Below are 19,056 nucleotides of genomic sequence, written 5' to 3'. Positions count from 1 at the left end.
ACTCGTTTTATTTTGTCATTACTCCAGCTGTGTGTGGAGTAGATATGTCTGTTCTCTCGTATATACTAATAATTCTTAGGGGCTACTTTTCTGTGCCACTCTCGTGATTCAGAATTCAGATGCATCAACAGCCTTTTTATATTTTTCTTTGCTAAATGATGATCTTCCAAACTTATTCCCCCACCCAGTAATAATCCCCCAATTACCACACAGTATACAACACTCAACACAACCTTGCAACAATCCTTCAAATACCTAATCAATTGCAGGTGACGTCAAAATATCTTAAACAATCCTTCAAATTAAATCCCATCCATGGTGCAAATCCAGCTTAACCTGCTCCCTCACCTAATTCCTCCCCATCAACAGATTCTCAATCTAGAGCGGCCATAACTATGTTTTTCTTACATATTTGGTAGCCCTCTTAAATGTATATACACAATACACGTTTTAAGCGAAACTGGAAATCATGATTTAGGGTTTTAGGTAGAGAAATGGAAATCATGGATTTTAAAGAAATATTTGGTACATACAGATTACAGATATAGATTGGACGCTACGCTACAGACACATACTAGTTTACAACCACGTACTTGAGTACTAAAAAAAGGTAGGCGAAAAGTTAAAAATAATAATAATAATAATAATAATAATAATACAAAAGAAGATGTTTAAGCATCTAAAGGCCAAGATTCTCCATGGGCATGGAGGATGTTGATATGAGGATCTAACATAGTGTGATAGGCAGGCCTGTTAAAGGCGATTGAAGTTGATATGTCATGAAGAGACACGTCGGCAGGCAAGGGTGGTGGTGAATTGCATTCCATTTCAAAAAACAAGGGATGTTGATGGTAAGAACAAGGAGGGGCATCTGGCTGCTGCATCACGATCTTCTTGATATCCATGAAGTTTGAGTTGCTGGCTTCTGCCTCAGGGGGCTCGAAATTATGGGTTGTAAAGCTGGACTCCGCTGCTTTGTTGAACTGTTTAAAGACATGATCACGATCACACTGTTGCTGCTGCTGCTTTAGTAGTACTGTGGAATCTTGATGTGAGAGGAGAGACTTGAAGAGAATGGATGGCGATGGAGCATACAACATCATGTTGTTGGCATTCGCAATGGGGTTGTTGATTGAGATGGGGGATTTGTGAGGCTGCTCGCTCGAGGAAATGAGATTGGATTGGGACACAACTGAGCTAATGAACTTCTTCAGGTCGTTTTCGGGAGGCTGCTGAATCTGAAAAGGGTTTTGGAAAGCCTGCAATTGCATTGCGGCTTGAGATTGAGATTGACACTCTACTAGTGTTGTTGTTGTTGTTGCGGTCGTCTCTAGCAACGGAGGCAATGAGTTGGAGGTGGTGGACGATGATAATGCAGACTCCAGAAGATAAGTCTGACACTGGAACAGTGGATTTTTCTTCTCCCCGTTCTTGTGAAATATTCTGCAAATAACCCATTCTTCCTGCAAATTTGGAGAAGTTCAAAATACATGAAACAATTAAACAACATATATAATAATTAAACATGCCAATATTAACTTAAAAGGCGTGTGTCATATGCATGGAGGTTGTAAAAAGATTAAAAAAAAAAAAAAAGGAAAGAAAGAAAGAAAGAAAAGCTAACAAGGGACTACAGCACATTGCACCATTTCCAGAGATAAAACTTAGCAGTGGTTAAATCAATCGCATCACATCAAAAACTTACCCTCAAAGTAAATAATGGAAGAAGGAATAGTGTAGCTTCGGAAAGATGCAGTACTTTTGTGGAATATAAAATAAGTCAACTCGGAAGAGGACAAAAAGAAAAGGGGGTTAAGTAGTATTGCAGGTTAATAGCTTGATTCGCACGGTGCGAGAATGCACGTGCGGTGGGTGAGAGAGTTGCATTGTTGGCATTACCTTGCAGGCATGGCGGTAAGAGAAATCGCCGTCTAAGCGGTACTCATGCATCACCCACTTGGTTTTCTCCCCACGCGGAGCTCTGCCTTTGTAGAACACAAGCGTCTTCTTCATCCCAAGTAGGGATCCATTTGATGCACTGTAAACCTCCCTGTCTTTTCCGGTGGCTTTCCAGTAACCAGCTCCGGTTGCCCTATTTGTTCTTAACCCTGTTGGGTATTTCCTGTCCCGTAAACTGTAGAAGTACCATTCTCTTTCTCCCATCTTGGCAACATCTGAAATAACCAACACAGAAGAAAACTGCATATTACTAAAAACCCACCATTCCTTCTCTAACTAGGCTTACCCTTTCTCCCCTCTCTCTCTCTCTCTCTCTCTTCGCTGCACATTTATTAGAGTCTACCAGTTTGTTGGCAGTTCAGAAACTTTTACAGGGAGAGAATAGATTTTGTAGCGTTGTTAAATGGAAAACGTAATACTGTCTACAACCCCACTGATGCATTGAAGTTCACAGGAACCTATCTCTAGTGTTATGGCGAGGAAAAAAAGGAAGGCACTTGTGAATTTGAAAATGCTTTGCCTTCTACCTGCTGGTTAACTTCAACATTCCTCTCACTTTCGACATCACAAAGTGATGATTTTAAAATTAAAAGAAAAATTAAAAGAGAGAAAACACATTTTATATTTCCATCTCGAAGAAGAAGTAGAGAGAGTCCTCAGCCGGAAGTCTACAATTACAACAAGAAGCAAATATGATAAAAAGTTTGTAGCTAGGAACATTTTAATACCAGAGGTACCCACACTGATTAAAAACTTAAAAGAAAAGAAAAGAAAAAAGCCTCACTTTTTCCCAAATAATGCTGCATGAGATCATGAGCTTAAGTGATGAGAATCATGTATAAAGTGGGTACCTGGAAGCTCCCATGGCTCACATCGATTGAGGTCTACCTCAGCAATCTCCACTCCGCAGAAGCTGCCTTTGAACACCTTTGAAGCCAAGTAAAATGTGATAAGTTCCTCATCAGTTGGATGGAACCTGAACCCTGGAGGCAAACCCTGCTCATTTAACTCCTCACCATTCAGTTCAGATAAAATTTGCTCCATTGCCAACATGTTCGTCTGCGGGATGTCCAAAGAAAGAGTTGAGGAAAGACAAAAGGGGAGGAGAGAGTGATTATAAAGAAAGGGCGAATTATATAGGGATGATTATGGAGCACTGAAACCAAAGTAGAAACTAGAAAAGAAAGAAAAATATGAGGAAATGAGGAGGGCAGAGAGAGATAGATTTTGAGATTCTTAAAAAAATGCTTTCATGGGGGCCTAGAGAAACGCACCTGAAAAAGGCCTTCCCTTCCGGGACTAGGTAGCCAACAAAACTATATTTTTATTAATATATATATATATATATATATACTGCTGGGAGAAAAATGAGAAAGGGAAAAAAAAGGGGGCGGTTTGGTAGGAGAATGTTAAATGCGATAGTTAGTCTGATAGAGGGATTTATGCGTGCGTATGTTTGTTTTCAGGATAAATAAAAGTGATATAACAATCTAAAAACATTACAAAGGAAAGGGCGAGGAGCTGAAAAATAATGAGATCATCATACTTTCTTTACTTTTTTTTTTTTAATTTTCTTGAAAATCGAGATCATCATGATCAGACGAGCTAATTCTTTTCCATGCCTTCCAAAACTGCATCAACTTTTTAAACATATATTGTACGTATATGGTTTGATACACACACTCATTATTAAACAAAAAAAGTAAACCCATTGGATAATAATATTATCAACAGTGAAAAATGAGGTCATGGAAGAAAGAAAGAGAAAGGAGATAATGAAGGAGATGCGGGGGACAGAGTAGAATGGGAATAGAACTTAGGGTGGGGCACTTGAGTCTTGATTGTAATAAATGATTTGGTGGGCTGGTTTATGCAATTCCAAGTAGTGGTCATTGTAATGCAATGAAATCAGTCGGCGTTGCACGTGTACGTATCATCACCTAATAATAATAATAATAATAATAAAATTTATTTAATGAATACAACACAAGAATAGTTATAGCCACTGAGTGAAGTAAAAGATAATACAACTGCAACGCCAAAGATTTACTGATGGCATTGTATTGTAATAGCCCGGATAGGTGTAGGTTTACATAAGCCTAGCTATTTGGGCGCTGCCTCTGCCCTGCTTTCGTTTTCTTTAAATTGCTTTGAGCTGGAATGGGGGGAAATTTTCACTGTGCCTCACCCCACACGTACGCCACTCCTCTTCTACTTTGCATTTTAAGGATATTTTCTTCCCAATCAATGTAATGGAAATAGGAGACGTTGATGTGTGGCGTTGTCAAAGAAAACTGGTCGAAAGAGTCAGTGCTAGGGACATGAGAATTTAAGGCATTGCACACTCCAATTCAATGCACAGGGGCTGCTTAATTATTAATATATATTAATGTGTCCACAAAGATGAAAATAGCCTCCAAATTTCTATTATATTTTTTTTCTTTTTTGAAAATGGAAGAGGAATGAATGCATGCACTTACACGCACACACGTGCTAAGGAAGGCTTTGTTTTTGTTATATTGGGAGGATGCAAATGAAAAGACAAGTCAATGTGTATAAAGGCAACAGGTTGCGTGGGACCTCAAATTCGTCGATTTGTCTTTTTTAAAAAAAAAAATTCAAATCCGATGTGTAAAAATATATTCAATACATAAATATAAATAATATATACAAGGGAATTAGGGAAGGAGTTGAAACTGTCGAGTAACTAGTAGTAAGGGTTGGAGGAAGGAGGTGGATGGGTAGAGTTGGACGAGTGGGAGCTGGAAGGCACGAAAGCACAAGCAGAAGAAAAAGTGCAACTTTTAGAAAATACAGGGACCACTCTGCAAATAAACTCATCAGATTTTGAAATAAATCGAAAAATTCGAAAGAAGGGAATGATTGGGGTTTGTGTGTGTATATATATTACATATATTATAATTATAAAAGGAAATATGATTGTATTGTATTGTATTTTATTGTATTGTATTGTATTGATTGGGGCCGTTGAGTAAGAGAGAGTTGAGTTGCAGAAGGCAGAAGGCAGACGGCAGAAGGCAGACGGCAGATTGATTCTCTATATTGTCATTAATGAATTCAAAACAGAAAACGAGAAGGGGAACCCATTTGGCATCGGGGATGCGTCATCTTCTTCTTCTTCTTCTTCTTCTTCTTCTTCCCCCTCCCAATTCCCATTCCCTGTTTGTTAATTAACAACACCAACGCCTGCCTTACAGCTCAATAGTAGGGGTAGACTTGGTCATTTTGGCAATGCAATATAGGCTTGGGTGAATAAATTAAAAAAAAAGGGGAGGGGTTGGGGGGGCAGAGTAGGTAATTTTCCCATATCTCTCTTAAAGGGGAAAAAATGAAAAAGAAAAAGAAAAAGAAATGAGACCGTACAAAAGGGAGCAGACGGAGGAGAGGGACCACCAGGCTGAGTCATAGGTGAAAACGGAAGGGGAAGACAAGAGAGTGGAAAAATAATTGGGGAAACAGCGGGGCTGAGCCACAGAACAGATTTGAGTGTGAATAAATGATACCAATACTACTACTACTAATAATAATAATAATAAAGGTTCAATTATTAAACAACAATTGTCTCTTATTTACTCATGACTCAACCCTTCACATTCCAAACTCTTCAATTCACTTCCCACTTCCTTGCCCCTTGGGGTTTCAGCTGAGAATTTCTACCCATTAAATGTAAACTCTGGACGAAACTATTCTAATCTGTTACTAAATTTAAATCTCCAAGTGGAAGTAAAGTACTATATATACACGTGTCTGTAACCATATGCCAGCTTCAACTTTATTCATAGTTTCTTAACTAAACAACTCCTAATACTACCATTGCATTGCAATGCATATATTCTACTCTCATTTTTAACACCGTTTTTTTTTTTTTTTTTTTTTGCCTCCATTCAAAAAACGCATGGTGTTTGTTAGTTTTTAGGTTCACAAATCTGAATCTTTTATTACGAGTTTGTTAAACATTTTGAATGATACAGGAAAATAAATTTCGAAAGCTTGATTGGAAGGTTTCAGATTTGTAGAAGTTAGTGCCTAGACTGTAGCCAGAGTGATTTTATTATTTCACAATAATATAAATAAGTAAGCATGCTTACAAAATATAAGCTCAACCATAAAAGTCAAACCTATGAAACTAAAGTCCTTCCGCGATTTAAGGTCATGGTCGAAGATTAGAGCCGAGATTTTTCGCAAAGATCGGGTTAAGAAAACTATTTGAAGTTTTTTCTAATTATATATTTACTTTTTCACCCAAAAAATTATTTAAATGGTTAATTTCACACCCAGAAAAGAAAATCTCAACCAAATTTCTTAAATCTCCTAATATAAACAAAATGATTAGCTTATTAAGTTACTTAATCATCGATATCTATACAGTCAGTTGTTCTGACTTTATAGTTCAAAGTTAACCATACAAGTCATTAAACAACAGAATTTGAAATTTGATTTTTTATAGGTAAATTCTTATAAATAGAAAAATTAAAAAATATTTACATTTTATAGCAAAAGATTTCAACAAAAGTGTTTTTCAATTTTGGAACTTTTTGATATATTTTTTTTAATATTTTTTATGTTTAAAAAGATCCTTTTTATATATATAATTATAATATAAAAATGTATAAATATTTGGATAAACAGGACAAAAATATAATCTCCATCTTTCTCTCCGTTTAGCACGAAGATTTTATTCATCACTCCCTTTCATTTTTCACCTAAACAGAAATTTATCACCCTGTTAAAGGCAGATCCCAAGGACAAAATGAGCATTCTACCATGTATAATTAAACCCTTTTTTTTTACTTTTCTTTTTAAAATTAAATTAGTTCTTATTTTTTAAAAACTCAAGAGCAAAAGTTTTGATTATTTTCTCAATTTAATATGATATTTTAATTTACTAAATTTTAGGGAAAATATTTTTTATCCTTAAACTTTGGATCTTGTTTCTATTTAGTCCCTAGTTTTTAAAGTGTTAAATTTTTAGTTTTTAAGTTTGATTTCAATTTAGTCCTTAGATATCAAAATGTTAAAATTTTACTTATAAAATTGGAGTTTTGTTTCACTTTAATCTCTATGTTTCAAAATTTACACTTTTAACCTCAAAAATTCACTAAATAATGACTTCCAATATTGAGTGTGAATATTTATTAGTTCATGTAAAAGAATTACAATTAATTGTGTTTCACTATTTTTTCATCATTATTAATATTAATTTCCAATTCATAATTATTTTAAATTAATTAATAGCCATTAGAACCAAAGCTTGGAGTGAGTATTTAATAAAAAAAAAAATGATGTTAAAATGTAAATTTCGAAATATGAACCAAATAGAAACAAAACTCAAATGTCAATGGTAAAATTGTAACATTTTGAAATTGATGATATAAATTGAAATCAAACTCAAAACTTACCTATTAAAAAGGTAACATTTTGAAATTTAGAGACCATGTAGAAATTAAATCCAAAACTTAAAACAACTTTCCTCTCAATTTTATTAACATAATTTTTATCAATCCAAAAAAGCACGTCATCTTTAAAAGGGTTTGTATTTATTTCAACTTTTAACATGCATTTAAGTTATAACACTTAATGGATGTTTAATCATTTTTCTTGTACCTAGCATATATAGAAAAAATGTGACATAAAAGCATACAATAATCATAAGGTCTAAAATTTAACACTCCATGTTAAATTCTATCTCTAGTTTTTTCTACTTCGTTTGAAGTCACACCTCTTAAGAGAAAAACAAAATTGCTCATGCTTTAGCAGTTTTGATATCCTCTTTGAAAAGATGCTTTTTCAAATAGTATTCTCTATCATTCTTTTTTAGGTGACTCGTAATATATATATATATATATATATATATATATATAAAAGCGAGGGCACCTCTCTTAAGACGGGAAATCAATCAATTTCTGACTATTTGAAATTTTGAAATAACTAACCCATTAAAAGTCTAACAAAAATAAAAGCAAAAATTACACTCATTGAAAAGGTGTGTCCGTCATTTTCGAATAATTTATTCGGCTTATATAAATCCGGTATGGATCATCTGAAATTAAATGTAATTTTACATTTTATTATTAAAATCTTTTGTTGAATATATATGTAATAATAAAATTATTTTGAGGTTGGGGAAATTGCACACCTAAGACGACACAAACTTGACTCATTAGGGCATGTTTGGCCCAAAAAGGTTGGGATATAACTATAACTCCAATCCTTAAACAGTGAACTCAGCACAACTAAATAACCCTTCAAATTTAACCAACTCTCAAACTAAACAGCTATGCTCCTGTCTCAAAATTCCCCTTGGTCATTTCTACGTTCCTTCTTATAATAATTAATTGTCTGTTGAGAACAAGAGTAAAGAAGTTTTCCTTCGGTGTCAAGTGGAACCAAGTTTTTTCAGTCATTTAGCAAACTACATGAATAAGGATGACAGAAAGCGTAGATTCAAAGTCAATTAATACACACAAACCATTCTTAAAGATTGGGTATCAACATTCCAATATAGATATGTATATATATATTATATAAGTTTGCTTGTAAGCAACACTTACTGAGCTGCACACAAACACATTCATTCATTCCTTGGAGTATAAATGATTCCCTATATCTCTTTGTTCCATCCAACCCATTCTTTCTGCCTTTTCTCCAATCAACAATATTTTCAAATTCCAAGACTAGAGAGCTAGCATTAGCAATGGCTCTGTTTAAGTTACTGCCTCTAGCCCTGTACATGTCCCTTTTTGTCGTAGCAAGTTGTGGAAAGGACTTTTCCATTGTGGGTTACTCGCCAGAAGACTTGACTTCCATGGATAAACTAATTGAGCTATTCGAAGAATGGATATCAAAGCATGGCAAGATTTATGAGACCATCGAAGAAAAGTGGCATAGATTTGAGGTGTTTAAAGACAACTTGAAGCACATTGACGAAACAAACAAGAAAGTGAGTAGTTATTGGCTTGGACTCAATGAGTTTGCTGATTTGACCCACCAAGAGTTCAAAAAGATGTATCTTGGTCTAGAAGTTGAGTCTTCTCGAACAAGGCAATCCCCAGAGGAGTTCACCTACAAGGATGTCGTAGATTTGCCCAAGTCGGTGGATTGGAGAAAGAAAGGAGCTGTCACTCGTGTCAAGAACCAAGGTTCATGTGGTAAGTAATGTATCTAACTTTCATTTTGCATTCACATATCCATCTGTATCTGATAAAGAAGAAACGGATATTCAGCAGTAATTTGAATGGGCTTTGAAATTGCACAGGTAGCTGCTGGGCATTTTCCACTGTTGCTGCAGTTGAGGGGATAAATAAGATTGTTAATGGAAATTTGACTTCGTTATCAGAGCAGGAACTAATTGATTGCGATAGAACTTATAACAACGGGTGCCATGGGGGCCTCATGGATTACGCATTTTCTTTTATTGTGTCTAGTGGTGGACTTCACAGGGAAGAAGACTACCCTTATCTCGAGGAGGAAAGCACTTGCGATAACAAAAAGGTAAAAGCAACTACCAACCGATCAACCCCGGAACCCATTTTTGGACATTACATTGGACCAGATATATAAAACTATATGGAAAGAGCTCTGAAATTTTCATATTTCTTTTCTTCAGGGGGAATTGGAAGTAGTGACAATCTCTGGCTACAAGGACGTACCAGAGAACAATGAGGCCAGCCTCATAAAGGCATTGGCACACCAGCCACTTAGCGTGGCCATAGAAGCTTCAGGAAGAGATTTCCAATTCTACAGCGGGGTAAGCAAAATTTGGAACTCATACGGACATTATTGGTACTACTATTTGGCTCAAATGCAGTAATTAACAATACAACTTTGTGCAGGGCGTTTTTTATGGACCCTGTGGAACTAAGCTTGATCATGGAGTCACAGCCGTTGGATACGGATCATCAAAGGGAGTGGACTACATCATTGTGAAGAACTCATGGGGACCCAAATGGGGAGAGAAAGGATATATAAGAATGAAGAGGAACACTGGGAAGCCTGCAGGGCTTTGTGGAATCAATAAAATGGCTTCCTATCCTACTAAAAATAAATGACGAAATCAACTCTCCCTTGTTTCCCATTTCATATTCCTAAGATATGGCTTTAACTTTGTTTCTTTGTTTTCTTCTTTCTCCCCTAAAGACATACGATTCTAAGAATTTGTATTGGCAATGATATTGTGAAAGAAAAACAATGAAACATGAAACTTCGTTTGATACTGTGTTCTACATGACATTATGAATATGCAATTAGATCATATCCGAATAATTGAATGTATAGCTCGCCAGCAGTGAAAGAACCTATTCAGCTTATAGTACTCGTGATGAAGGGATTTACTCGATGAATTATAGGAAATAAATATAGCTTGCTTTAGTTAATTAGTCAATAGAAGAATTAGATTCATAGTCTATTTGGTTGATACATTCAAGCCAACTCTATTTGGTTGATACATTCAAGCCAACTCCTCCACGATTTTTAATTACACTACAGTGAAACTTCTAACACTTTCCAAGTCATGCATATGAAAGAAAAATGAAAAGATCGTCAAATTTTGGTGTTGAAATTTGTCAAGAAATCCGCAATAACATCGTGGCGATTTCAGGCATAAAATCATATAGGTAGCATACCTGGAACTGCGGCCATGGACTATCCAGAACGTTGCAGTCCGCGATGAGGGCTCCACATTCCGATTGCCAGACGGAGCCAAAAATCGGAGACTCGCAACATTACTGCTGCGCCTACCGCAGAAACAGAATCCGGAGAGTCTATGATCGTCGCCGTCAGGGTGCCTTCTCTGGTGGTAGTGAGTTTTATGTGGTTCGATGATCGGAGTAAAACTAGCCAATGGAGATCGAAAGTAGCGGGGAAAAGGCTCAGTGCGGCAATGACGAACATTTTGAAAGGGAATAAATTAATTTTGGCGGTATCAAAGCACTTTGGGCAATGACCTAATTACCCTTGAATATCTCGAGTATATATATATAGTTATATGATTATAGATTTATTTTGTGTGAATTTGTATGTTTGTATTTGAGGTACGTAATTGAGTTTGGTTCTTAAGTTTTGGATAATAGATGTATTTAGTTCCTCATGTTTTAAATTGGTCAATTTAGTTTTGAGTTTGTAAGAATAAGTTGAAAAGGTTTCTCTAATTAAAAAAAAAAAAAAATCATTAATTTTGAATAGTATATTTTTCCAACTCATCTTGCCACCTGAGCATATAATCACTTTTTGTTTAAAATTAATGATTTTTTTTTTTATTGGAGAGACCTTTAATATATATTCTTGAAAACTTGGGGACTAAATTGGCTAATTTAAAACATGAGGAACTAAATACACCTAATCTTCAAAACTCATGAGCTAAAAAGGTATTTTTCCTAGTTGATCTGTATGGCGTATATGATGGAGTTTTGTTTTTTTTTTTTTTAACTGTAAGGCCCCATTTGTTTTTGTTTTTTGAAAATTAAGTCTATGGACATTATTTCTACCTCCAAATTTTTTCTTTTGTTATCTACTTTTTAATACTGTTTAAAAAAATAGTTTTCAAAAAGTTGTTTTTATTTTTGAAATTTGGCTAAGAATTCAACCATTTTAATGTGGATGAAATAGGATTAAGTTTAAAAAAAAATACAAAAAATTAAATGGTTATCAAACGAGACATAAATAATCTGCTTTTATGATTATTATTTTATTTCGAACTCTTTTATTCAATAATTCTACCCATCTTTGCTTGAATAAAATATGAATTGCAATTTTTTTTCTTTTAATTTTTAAAGCTTTTTTATTTCTTTTTTCTTTTGATAATGAACAACAATTAACCCATATATATATATATATATTATATATATATATATATATATATATATATATATATATTGCAGAAATATGGTTAAATAAAATGAGAAACCAAAGAGAAATAAAAAAAATTATTCCTAATTTTTATCTATCAATTTCATTATCATCTTTTTTTTCTTCTTCTTCCTGTTATTGCTCTGTATTTTTACATTGTTGTCAAAGATGGTTGTCGGAGCCTAAAATTGATCGTCGAAGATGATCGTCGGAGTTGTCATTGAAAGTGATTATCGGAGTTGTTCGAGCAAAGGTTGTCAGAGTCGAGAGTTGGTCATCTTATATCATCGGAGGCATTTTTTCGAAGTCCGAAGTTGTCATCGAAGGTAGTTGTCGGAGCCCAGTTGGTCACTGGAGTCATTAGAGGTGGTTGTCAGAGTTCGGAGTTAGTTCTCTGAGTTTGACAACGATAGTCACGCAACCGATGGGTGAGGCCACTGAAAGCATTGGAATCAAGGTGAGTTGCGACTCAATTCCACAAATATTTAAAGTTAGTGGGTCAAACATTGAGTTGTACCAACTTAACTCAATTCAATTCACGTTGGTGACCTTTAAGTTTCTCAAACTAACTCTATTTTGGATTCAAGAATGTTTAAGAAATAATTTAAAATTTTGTATTTGAATGGTAACCGAAAAAGAAAACAAAGTTAATTTAATGAAATAGGCTTTTAACTATAATATGTTAATTAAAATTTTGAATATGACAAAATTAAATAAGTAATTTGGTTTTAAATCCAATAAAACCTGCGAAATCTAACCATTTTAGTCATGAAAGTTTTTTTTAAGTAAAAACGTGATTTGGAATCACTTCCAATTTCAAAATTATTCTCTTTTTCACCATAACAACCGAATTCATTTGAAAATACATTAGGAATTGAAATCCCTCAAAATCATGAGGATCCAAAAACATTAAATCTTTCATAGAATAGCTAAAGTCATTGTATTTAAGTTTTTTCTTCTCCCTTTTTTTTCAATCAGTTATGTTAAATATGTATAAGTTTGAATTTAATACGGAATTATTGTAGTTTTCCAGAGACAAACTTCTTCATAATTAAAATTATGAGGCAAGTTTGTCTCTAAAATGTAATTGATTATAATAACATGTTGGGGTGACGATATTGTAACGACCCGACTTTCTAGATGGACAAAAGATCGTTACTACATACATACATAAATCTCAAAACAACTTTTTTGCAAAATCGAACTAAAACCAATAAAATTTCATAAAATAAATTTCTAATACAAAAACTCAAAGAATATAATTTCACTGTTTAGGGTATCCCTAACTCAAGTTTAAAATAAATTATTAAATAAATAAATAAACGAATAAATAAATAAATAACAAAAGAATAATAAGTTTTTGACCCCTAAACTAAGACACGTCAATTTAAGAAAAGAAGTGCAGAAGTGATGTCAAATCCCCAAGGCCCAATCACAGATTCTTCTTGTCATTCGTCATTTTGTCCTTTCCTTTACCTAGAAAAATATATATATAGATAAATGAGTACGTATAAAAATACCCTGTAAGTGACCTACTACTGAGGCCTACTAGGAGTACATATTAGTATCCCTATCACGACAAATGTGTGCATCCCTGTTAGAGCAAACATGCAATATACGGAAGCTAACAGAATCATTAAACACTCTAATTACATTAATTTAAGTAACAAACATACAAATTCATAGTTCTTAAACAATAGAGTTTCAGTTTGTATACCTTTGGTGATTTCTACTTGTTCCTTACAATCTCCACGAAATTGACCTTCAATCTCTTCAGTTGATCACCAAGAGTGTCTTCCCTACAATTCTCAAACCTTAGAAAGAGTGGTGAAACTGCAATGGAAGGAAATTTGGTTGAAATGAAGAGTTAGAAAGAAAACCAAATTTCTCAGCCCAATTGTTTTAGAATTTTGATTTGCATGTCCATTAATTCAACTGAAATTTAAAGTATTTAATCTAATTGACCATGCATCATCAATTAATCGAGGTTTTGATACTTCAAAACTCTTTAATTAAGTGTTGATTAATGGATAACGTGAGATAAATCCACTATCAATTTAGAAATCTTTCTCAATTTCAATTTTTATTCAATTTAATTTTCTATTAAAATCAAATTAAACAAAAAAAAATCCATTCTGAAATTGAATTATATAAATTGAAAATGATTTATTTTAAATAATTAATAAAACAATGATAATTTAATATCCAATATTAAATTAATAAAACACATCATTCAAACATGAATCCCTGTTCATGTAGTCAATATTTAAATATTTTGAACTCTCCAAAAATTCGTCTAATTTCAATAAAATTAAACGTTAATTATATTGAATATAATTATCCAAACCCTAATTTGAATTTGAACATTTCAAATCCACTCAATGTTCTTAATCTAAGGTTTAATCCTTTTGCGAGATAGTAGAGGGACCTTATGAACCTACAGATCATGAGCTCCAACGATTTGAGATTAATTGGCTAAACTCTTTAAACCAAATTAATCGATATTTGTTAGCTATCGAGACTGTTAGTGTTGATGCCCTAAATCTCGTAGGGTCCTATAGTTTGCAAACATTGTATGAACAAACTCATTTTGTGATTATATTTGATATTTTATTCATTGTCTATAAAAATATGTGAGATTTTAGTTGCATTAATCATAAACCAATAAACTAACATCCAAGGTTATTTTTGTAACTTAACCATATATGTGGAGATATACGGGTGGATCGTGTTTAAGTGATGACCTAAATGGTCTGTAGTAAATGGATAAGGCTGGGTACCTTATTCTGGTGAAACTACAAGTATGACCCATTTTGTAGGTGTTACAATTGTTGTAAATTGCTACAAATGATCCGGTCCTGATCATTAATGTATTAGACATAAGATATTCTATACAAATGAATTTGTATAAGACCGTACCACGAAATGTTTAGTCTCATCATATAACACCATTCATAATAGAGATATACATTTCATGAGGATGACCATAGATAACATGACCTGAATCCTGAGTGAGTTGTGAACTCCTGCCTTGAGAGCGATCCTTTGATTTGTATGGGTGAGAGTGGCCACATTGCTGACTCAACAAGCCTACCATTTTGGGTATTTGTCTGATTGGGGAGCTTGGAACATAGCTACATAATATGAAATTCACTCCTTCCCCGAAATAGGGGTAAGCAGATAAATTGCTCCCTTAAGGGCTGATTCCGAGTCTTGAATATAGTGGCCACATCCTCTTTTTGGAAGAGAGGACTCAGTCATAGTAGAACTATGACTTATTGTTCATTAGAGGAATCAGTGGTACTTAAGGAGTTAGATGTAACTACAGAAGCAAAATGGTAAATTGGCCCAACTGTACTTACGAGCGATTTGTGAAGAGTTATCGCACTGTTGATTGGTTATATGGACACAGAAATATATCTGTAGTGCGAAGAGTATAGCTGACTGTCTTTAACGGAGTGTCCGACAGTTAACGGATGGTGGATCTCGTGACTAAAGAGTTTAGTCAGTTATTCACATACCATTGGAGCTTCAAGCTACAGGTCTATAAGGTCCCCATGGTTGCTCGATGGGTCCAAGTTGAGAATCAGATTTTGGTTTAGTTTGAAGTGTTTAAATTAACAAGAGGAAATTCAATTATATATGATATAATTGGTGTGATGTATGAGATACATTAATTGGATGAATTAATATAAATATGATTTATATTAAATACCATAAAATAGAAAAGAACTATGGTTTATATGTTTCATATGATGAAATATTAAAACTATAGGTTATAAAGATAATATGATAAGTTGGTTATCATATTTATTTATAATATATTAATTATATGATAATTAATCCTTTTTCTCTAATAACCGATTGAGTGGGAGGTTATTGGAAGTTTTATGGTAACCGTGAGATAAAAGAAAATTTGTTTTCCAAAATTAGAGATTGTTCCATTCGAAAAATTCTCACGGAAAAAGCTATCAAGTAAAAGGAGTTTTACTAAGCGATAGCGTTGACAGAGTCTACACGATCGCTTAGAGTTGACTATACAATAGTTACTCAATTGATCGTTACTACACGATCGAGTAGCAAAGTTTATGTGATAGTCTTGCATTTTCTAAACGATCGAGTACATTGTCTATGCGATAGACAATGTTCATATCTCACACTTACTCGATCATCTACTTGATCGCATACCTCCTTCTTCCTCAATCCAAGATCAAACAGAGCCCACAACTCTTGGATTCTCACACCGAGAATACCAAGGTAATACTTGTGGTAGTGTTCTTACTCTGTTCGTGAATCGAGTTAGACTCGATTGGGTTCAAGGAGCATCAAGACGTTCGTGCTATTGGTATTCTGTTCGTTGCATTTGAGTGTTGTTGTGGACGCATTGGAGATTTTTTTAGGAACACTTGAAGAATGGTTCTTCAAAGGTACGCATACTCTATCCCTTGAATCTCTTATAACATGCTATAATTTATGTATATGCATAATTTGTATGTTTTCGTCTAAGACTGTAATCGTTATGTTCATTCGGATTGGAATTTGGAACAATCCACTTCCGCTGCTCATGGAGATCTCTGTGTTAGATTTCCTTCAGTAGGTTTGAGTCGGTAATCTGGCCACTTGCACCCATACAAATCAAAAGACCGGTCTCATAGGCAGGAGTTCCCAACTCACTCAAGATTAAGGTCATGTTATCTATGGGCATCCTAGTGAAATGAAAGTCTCTGTCATGGACGACGTTATATAACGAGACTAAATATTTCGTGGTCCGATCTTATACAAACTCTTTTATATAGAGCATCCCCGCTTGCATGTTTAATACATGAATGGTCAGGATCAGACCATTTGTTGTACATTACAACACTTGTAACATCTACAAAGCAGGCCACACTCGTAGTGTCACAGGATAAGGTTTCTCTCCTTTATCCATTTACTACAGACCATTTAGTTTATCACTTAAAACACGATCCACTTGTATGTCATCACATACATGCTTAAGTTACAACGATAACCAAGGATCTTAATTTATTGGTTTGTGGTTAATGCAACAAAATATCTCATATATTAAAGACTGAAATGAAGAAAACATCCCATATTATTACATCACATAACGTTTGTTCATATACATGTTTATAAACTACTAGACCCTACAAGATTTAGGCATCAACCCAAACACTAGATTCCTCTGCCAATGATTTCAAGAATGCCTCCCCTGATAAGCAACTTATTCGAGTTCCTACACGGAATGCTACCGCATAGGTAGTAGGTTCAAAAGCTTGTAATATGTCATGCAATCTATCTCTTAGTCCATTTACAAATCGTTCGGCCTTCTTCCCTTCTGTGGGCACTAGGTCAGGGGCGAAGCAAGAAAGCTTATCAAATTCCTTCTTATATTCCTGCTTCAAATTCATAAACTCCATTTGCTTGTTGTACCTCACATTGCCGAAAAAAAAATACTTCTTATGGAACCATTCCTTGAATTGGTCCCAAGTTGTCTGTCTACAATTAGTTTCTATCATTCGTTCTATCGAACACCACCAACACTGTGCATTCTCAGTGAATCAGAAGACGCATTGGAGCTTCTAATCTTCAGGGCATTTCATACATCGAAAAATTGTCTCCATAGTGAACAACCACAACTTTCCTTAGTTGGGTCCTTCAGTGACCCATTGAATGTTTGAGGATTATACTTTCTAAATCTCGCAAATGCTTTGCTTCCAGAGACAAGTTCTGTATGTTCTTATTCTGAGCCTGCACCTGTGTCGAGTAGATCTGCAGGGATGGTACTTATTGTTGGATTGTATGCCCTAAAAGTCTTAGATAGTAAATGTTATTAATTGATAGTCATCAATAAAGAGTTATCGATGTTAATTCAATAAATGTTGTTGTGTCATATTTTATTTTATTTTGATAACCCTAAATTCAATAAAAATAACATTCAAGACTACCTTACGAGTCTTTAACTATATGTGAAGACATATAGGGATAAATGTTTAAGATATAGCCTAAAGGGTCTATAGTATAGGGATAAGGTTGAGTACTTTATCTTGGTGACAATATGGATACAACTCACTTTGTATTTGATACAAACGCAATGATCCAATGCGTTCGTGTAGGTGACATGCAAACTATACAATGAGTTTGCATGAGACTGGACCGCAAAATAGTAACCACTAAATGTAACGTCGTTAACTAGTTAGGTTTCTATTTCAATTGGATGACCTAGAAAACTTAGTCTTAATCCTGAGTGTATTATGAACTACTGTTCATGAGGGAGTTCACGATGGATTGTCCTTTGATTTGTATGGGTGAAAGTGACCAGTTTGCCAACTTAATAAGCCTACCATTTTGGGGATAAAACCAAGTGGGGAGCTACGAACATAATAATATAAGATGGAATTCACTCATTCCTGACTTCATGGTAAGTAGATGAGTGTTCCCTTAAGGAGTGTCTCCAAGACTTGAACAAAAGGCCCTACCCTCTCATTAACCCGAGAGAGATTTATGTTTATTGGTTGGACCATAAACAAGTTATTCATTAGAGGAGCATTGGTACTTAAGGAGTCAGAGGTAACCCAAGGGTAAAACAGTAATTTAATCCAGTTGCCGTTACGAATACTCGTGAAAGATTAACCTACTGTTATTAGTCTATATCCGTGGACACAGAAATATGTCTACAGTGAGAAGAGTACAGTCGTAGGTCTTTAGTGGAGTGCATCCACAGTTAACGAATATTGATTAATTTGGTTAATAAGTTTATCTAATTAATCTCATATCGTTGGAGTTTCTGATCTGCAGGTCCACCAAGTTCCCTTGTTAGCTCACTAAAGAATATTAAAGAGGAATGATTTGAATTATTCAAATCAAATTGAGGAAATTGTATATTAATGTGATCGATATATAATTGATTATGTGTGTAATCTATAATTTAAATTAAGTTCGAGAGAAATATTTGAATATCATTCAAATATTTAATTCAAGCGAATTAGATTCATAAAGAATTTATCAATTAAATTAATAGAGAGGTGGTGCATATAAATATACGATGTTTATTTATTTTAATTAAATATATACGCTAAATTAGATTTAATGTATAGATGGTTATTTAATTAATGTGCTAATTAATTAAATAAACGTTATTTAATTAATTAAGCACAAGAGTAAATTGAGATAGACTTGGAAAAAGGGGTTAACCCTTCTCCATATAAATTCTTCCTTATGGCCCTTTTAGGG

At 34.2% G+C, this 19,056-nt stretch overlaps 2 protein-coding genes across 3 annotated transcripts; one reads left to right on the top strand and one right to left on the bottom strand.

Moving 5' to 3' along the window:
- Positions 1–486: 486 nt before the first annotated feature.
- On the bottom strand, positions 487–10,811 carry LOC120085258 (uncharacterized). 2 transcript variants are annotated; one of them, XM_039041160.2, is made up of 4 exons: positions 10,602–10,811; positions 2,811–3,018; positions 1,900–2,174; positions 487–1,463 (listed from the first exon to the last, which is right to left on the bottom strand). In XM_039041160.2, the coding sequence occupies exons 2-4, from the start codon at positions 3,010–3,012 to the stop codon at positions 672–674; spliced, it is 1,269 nt and encodes a 422-aa protein (XP_038897088.1). In that variant the 5' UTR covers positions 3,013–3,018; positions 10,602–10,811; the 3' UTR covers positions 487–671. The 2 variants fall into 2 exon arrangements, with proteins under 2 accessions (XP_038897088.1, XP_038897089.1); XM_039041161.2 differs by lacking the exon at positions 10,602–10,811 and adding an exon at positions 3,234–3,260.
- XCP2 (xylem cysteine peptidase 2) lies at positions 8,556–10,190 on the top strand. The gene is made up of 4 exons (XM_039041162.2): positions 8,556–9,128; positions 9,236–9,471; positions 9,587–9,727; positions 9,813–10,190. Exons 1-4 carry the CDS (start codon positions 8,675–8,677, stop codon positions 10,026–10,028), a joined length of 1,047 nt encoding a protein of 348 aa, XP_038897090.1. The 5' UTR covers positions 8,556–8,674; the 3' UTR covers positions 10,029–10,190.
- Positions 10,812–19,056: the final 8,245 nt, after the last annotated feature.

Source organism: Benincasa hispida, chromosome 9, assembly GCF_027475165.1.
Source record: "Benincasa hispida cultivar pf3 chromosome 9, pf3_genome.v1.1, whole genome shotgun sequence".
Taxonomy (NCBI): Eukaryota; Viridiplantae; Streptophyta; class Magnoliopsida; order Cucurbitales; family Cucurbitaceae; genus Benincasa; species Benincasa hispida.
The sequence above is the reverse complement of the archived record's forward strand: the minus strand, read 5'-3'. Positions and strand labels throughout refer to the sequence as shown.